The 6136-nt window shown below is 40.6% G+C and overlaps 1 protein-coding gene across 1 annotated transcript in view; it reads right to left on the bottom strand.

Moving 5' to 3' along the window:
- The window catches only part of LOC106873333 (peptidylprolyl isomerase domain and WD repeat-containing protein 1), a 29708-nt gene that overhangs the window by 11061 nt on the left and 12511 nt on the right, over positions 1-6136 (bottom strand). The window contains exons 5-7 of the mRNA XM_014920658.2: positions 5613-5708; positions 1289-1376; positions 498-540 (exon numbers count right to left, since the gene is read on the bottom strand). Of these exons, the coding sequence (XP_014776144.1) occupies positions 498-540; positions 1289-1376; positions 5613-5708 (227 nt within the window). The remainder of the gene's footprint in view (positions 1-497; positions 541-1288; positions 1377-5612; positions 5709-6136) is intronic.

Here is a 6136-nt window from a genome sequence, read left to right as displayed (position 1 = left end):
ATATATATATATATATATATATATATACACACACACATATATACATATATATAGTAAGGAAAGGGAGATAGAGAATTTCAATTATCCCTATGTGGTGACTTGAAATGCAAAAAACACATATATAATAAAAGAAGGAAAATGCACGAAGTTTATATAATTTTAATATATTTTAAATGAAATGGTATTGTGGTTGTCGACTGGTTTCGCTTTCGCTAATCATGATATTGAAATTATTGTGATTTCATATATTTTAAAGATGTTTTTAGTCTAGGTTCTTGTATGAAAGTTTGTGAATGAATCAACGAAGAAAAAAATCTAAGGGGAGTTAATTCGTGATAGTTATTATTTGGAACAGGGGAGGTAATTGCTATTTTTTTTTTGTTATTTTTGGTCCCTGTATTGTATTTTAAACTCTTTTCAACTGACAGAAAGTCACCTCCTTCATCATGATTCATCCCTATCGGTTGAGTGGGGAAGATCTTTGTCTTGTGGGTTACTTGTTGACTCAGTGATGGAGAAAGCACCCAGTCCACTAATGAGCTAAAGTAATGAGATGAAATATGTTCAGTGATGGATATGGGCGTTAGGAAGGGCATCCAGATCAGATTGGAGCCTTGTGCAGCCTGCTGGCTTGTCAGTTCTCAGTCAAACTGTCCAACCCATCCCAGCATGGAAAGTGAACATTAAATGATGATATATATGATGGGCTTCTTTCAGTTTCTGTCTACCAAATTCATTCACAAGGCATTGGTTGGTCCGAGGCTGCAGTAGAAGACACTTGCCCAAGGTACGATGCAGTGGGAGTGAACCTGAAGCCATGTGGTTGCAAAAGCAAGCTTCTTACCACACAGCCACTCCTGCGCCTGTTCATGTATTTGATAATATTTATACAGACATATATTTTTATATGTCTCTGATGGTTGTCTTCCACGCTCCCACGTGTGTGTGTGTGTGTGTGTAGGATGTCAGATGAATAAAGAATTGTTTTAGCATTTGAGGCGGCTGAAACTGGTGGGAAAGGAAGACAGGGTAAAAGTTGAATGAGAGGAGATGAAGCAGAGAAGTCTGGCATTGGGAGTGTGTGTGTGTGGGGGGGGATGACCTGCGTGAAAGGGCACAGATTGGGACCTGGAGAATAGGGTGCTCTACTAGAAGCATGGAAGCATAAGGAAAAAGAGATGGTGATGATGATGGTGATAGTGCTGATGATGAGAAGGACGACGATAAGAAGGTAGATAAAATGGCTGATATTGGTGATGATGATGACAACAATGACATATGCACTTACATTGCTAGGGCAGCAACCACATCACCCGCTGTGAACAACCAGCAACAGCAGGAAGGTGGGAAAGAAAGTTTTAACATATTGATCATATCTGAAATAGAGAGAGACAGACAGACACAAACATATATATATATATTTCATTTCATTTCAAAGTTTCAGCTCAGAGCTGCGGCCATGCTGATGCACCACCGTATAAATAAATATAATATATATAAATATAATATATTTTAATGTAATTGCTTTAGGCGTCATGTCTATTTAGCGGTTCGGCAAAAGTGACCGATAGAATAAGTACTAGGCTTATAAAGAATAAGTCCTGGGGTTGATTTGCTCGACTAAAGGAGGTGCTCCAGCATGGCCGCAGTCAAATGACTGAAACAAGTAGAAGAGAGTATAGGATTGCATCAAAGCTCTTATTTAAATTGATATATATATATATATATATATATATATACACACACACACATACACACACACACATACATATCTGATGGCCATCCACTTGTGACCAGGGAAGATCATTGCTGACCTTTCGGAATATTGTGTACTCTTGGACATATTATATACATATTCTTTTCCTTGCTTCAGTCATTTGACTGTGGCCATGCTGGAGCACCGGCTTTAGGTGAACAAATCGACCCCAGGACTTATTCTTTGTAAGCCTAGTCCTTATTAGTCTTTTTGCTGAACTGTTAAGTTATGGAGGCATAAACACACCAATATCGGTTATCAAGCGATGGTGGGGGGGGGATAAACACTGACACGCAGATACATTCACAAGATTTTGGTTGTCCCGGGGCTGTAGTAAAAGGCACTTGCCCAAGATGTCATGCAGTGGGACTGAACCTGGAACCATGTCGGTGAGAAGCTTCTTACCACACAGCCACACCTGCACCTATACATATATATATATGTGTGTGTGTGTGTGTGTGTGTATTTCACGCAGAAATCTCAAAAGTAAATAGACAGCATAGTTTCTTTGGTTTTTTCCTTTCGAAAGATTTATTTCTGGAAACCAAATAATGCTGTTTAATGCTTTTAAATCCTTAATCTGGGATTTAATATAAATGCCTTATTTAGATTTTAAGGATTCAACCCATTTGAGTATCCAACTAATGAGGAGTGACCAAATGGGTAAAACACTATAAGGGGTGTCTATTTACTTTTGAGGTGTCTGTGTGTAGACCTACATATGAGCAGAACCTTCACATCTATATGAATGGGGTAGACAGAGGGGTTAGGGTAGAGTAGATGAGGGTGTTGAGGTGACATACAACTGTAAATAGTGAGTTAGACACAACAGTAGAAGGGCCTTGGTCACCCCATCCCCACCCGTTATTTTGACTACCACCACCACAATTGCTACCGCCTCGACACACCAACACCCCGTCCTCACCTCCATTATTTTGACTACAACCACCAACAACGCAAATGCTACCACCTCAACACACCAACACCCACCTCTATTATTTTGACTACAACTGCCTCGATATACCCCCCCCCCCGCTATTGCATGCCTACATTACAGCCACATCCTGCACCACCACCGCCTCACCCTTTCATACAATCTCCCTCCCACCTGATCCCTTGGAAATCAAGATTGTCACATACCACATTCCACTACTCCTCTCCACCGTACAACACACACTGTTTGCCTCAGCGTGCGCGTGTGTATGTGTGAGTGAGTGAATGTGTGTATATATATATATATATATATACGCATGTATATATATGTGGTAAGACGCTTCCTTCCCAACCACATGGTTGCAGGTTCAGTCCCACTGCATAGCACCTTGGGCAAATGTGTGATTTGATTTTGGTAGAGAGAAACTGAAAGAAGCCCCATCCATATACACACTTATCTATATATAAACTGGTCAGAAAGTCTCAAGAGAGCTGGAGAGCAGAAGGTCTTCTGATTTGAAATCCCCTTCCTCAGGCATGTGCTTTGTCCCTTAACCCCTTACACTCTGAGAGTTCCAGGTCATGACTGCTGGTTGCCCTTCTGCTGACACTTTTCAGCCCCTTGGATATCAGAGATTTGTGCATTTAAACCGCTTGGAGGTCTCATCCAGTTGGAGCTCTTCTTCATTAACTCATCTTTCGAACTTATACTGAAAGAAGAAATAACCCTGATTATCTTGGCAGTGGGCAGACATCAATCGGAGTTACTTCCCTTAGTATTAAGACTCCCCCCCCCCAAAAAAAAACTTCATTTGCTATTATTTATACACCATTATAAGGTGGGTGGTAAGATGGTAGAATTGTTAGCACGCTGGATGAAATGCATTCTGAGTTCAAACTCCACCAAAGTCGACTTTGCTTTCATCCTTTCGAGGCTGATAAATTAAATACCAGTTACACACTGGGGTTGATGTAATCAGCTGGCCCCCTCCCTCACATTTTTAGGCCTTGTGCTTAATGTAGAAAGGATTATTTGCACACCGTTACACATGTTTCGTTTGCTAAAAGGAGTTGCAAATTGGTACAGGTGGGAGAAGAACATGAAAGACATCTTGGAAATCCTTCAGACAGAGAAGCAAAATAATATTATAACTATTTCAGATTCCATCTCCGAAAATTCGCTCACAGGGCTTTGGTTTGCCCAAGGCTGTAACCGAAGGCATATGTCCAAGATGGCATTGACAAGATTGAACCCAAAACTATGTGATTGGGAAGCAGGCATCTTAACCACGCAACCATGTCTCCACATTCATATATATATATAGAAACATAAACACACATATATATATATACATACTTACACACGTATGTATATATATATGTATATGAAGGTATGTGTAAGTGTGTGCATGTGTGTGTATATATATATATATATATATATACACACACACACACACACACACATATACAACGGGCTTTTTTCAGTTTCCGCCTACCAAATCCACTGAGAAGGCTTTTGTTGGTTCAAGGCTAAAGTAGAAGAAACTTGCCCAAAGTGCCATACAGTAGGACTGAAACCAGAACCATGTGGTTGGGAAGGAAGTTTTTTTTACCACACAGCCACTCCTCTGTGTGTGTGTGTGTCCTATCCATGCATGGAAGATGAATGTTAAACAATGATGGTGATGATGACAATGATGATGCTACACACACACACACACACACACATCTCTATCCCCAGACAGAAATGCAATGAGGTTTCACAATGTAAAAGTGCAACCCTCACTTCACCTCATGGTGGTGGTGGGGAGTGGAGTGGAGTGGAAGCAGTGAGGTCTGTTTAGTCTGTCTCCCTTCCCACCACCACCACCACCACTACCGCTGTCTGTCTGTCTCTGCGTCTGACCCTTGTCCCTCCTCACAACTGACAACACCTGCTGGTCACCAAAACAAACTTGACAGGTTGAAAGTCAGAGAGGGAGAGGGAGCCAGGGAGACAGAGAGAGAGAGTGTGTGTGTGTGTGTGTGTGTGTGTGTGTGTGTGTGATTGTTTTAATGCATAGACATATATCTACATTAATGCAGACATGAGACAGAAAACGTGTATGTGTATGTATACATACACACACACACACACATACATCTGCATATATACCTATGCACACACACACATATACATACATACATATATACACACACACACATATGCTGCATGGTATGATTTTCAACAAACAGTATGGCAGTCAATCAATTAGGAGAGGAAAATTATTGTTATAATAAAAATACAAAATAATCTTGTTTTTTTTCAAATTTCAACCAGGAAACCCTGTGTAACTGTATTTCACAAAGCTTTGTGTGGGTTTTATCCTTTCTCTCTCTCTCTCAATATATATATATTAGGTTATTTCACATGAAATGTCGCATTTTTAATTCTTATTCCAGTCATTTAAAAACTCAATTACGTATACCTTGCATTTAATCTTGACTCATTTTCTGTCCCAACAATATTGATATACAAAATTTGTACCCACAGACCTTATGAAAATGATAACAACCAAACTATGATGAGTGATTTTCTCGTGTGAGTACAAACTGGGTCACTGCCTCAGAAGCTCAATGGAATATCAAGCGGGCCCTTGGTGATAATTTTGTTGACATCAGAACTGTTCAGAGATAGTTCCAAAGCTCTCATTCAGGAGATGATAGCCTTGAAAATCAGCCAAGGGGTAGGCCAAAAATCAGTTATTTGGCATGATGGATTAAATGCTTTGGCTGAACAAAATCTGAGAACAAAGGTTCGAAAACTTTCGTCAGAATTCCAAACACCTTGCACAACTGTTTTTGGACAACTGTAAAAAATTTGGAAAGTCAAGAAAACGGACAGGTTCGTTCCACATCGACTAAACATGTTTGCAATACTAACCAAAGTTGACGACATCAAACACCTTCACAGATTTGTCATTTGATATGGTGCAGTAATATTCGCCGTTGCTGCTTGCTGCAACATCCTCAATGTTTCCTGAAATGACAACAACAACAACAAGTAATAGATGCAGGGGTGGTTGTGTGGTAAGAAGCTTGCTTCCCAACCACATCGTTCTGGGTTCAGTCCCACTGCGTGGCACCATGGGCAAGTGTCTTCTACTATAGCCTTAAGTTAACCAAAGCCTTGTGAATGGATTTGGTAGATGGAAACTGAAAGAAGCCTGTTGTATATATATAAACACATCATCGTTTAACGTTCGCTTTCCATGCTAGCATGAGTTGGACGATTTGACCGAGGACTGGTGAAACTGGAAGTCTGCACCAGACTCCAATCTGATCTGGCAGTGTTTCTACAGCTGGATGCTCTTCCTAACGTCAACCACTCCGAGAGTGTAGTAGGTGCTTTTACGTGCCACCGGCACGAGGGCCAGTCAGGCAGTACTATACATGGGTGCAGGAGTG

Source organism: Octopus bimaculoides, chromosome 28 (assembly GCF_001194135.2).
Source record: "Octopus bimaculoides isolate UCB-OBI-ISO-001 chromosome 28, ASM119413v2, whole genome shotgun sequence".
NCBI lineage: Eukaryota > Metazoa > Mollusca > Cephalopoda > Octopoda > Octopodidae > Octopus > Octopus bimaculoides.
The sequence above is the reverse complement of the archived record's forward strand: the minus strand, read 5'-3'. Positions and strand labels throughout refer to the sequence as shown.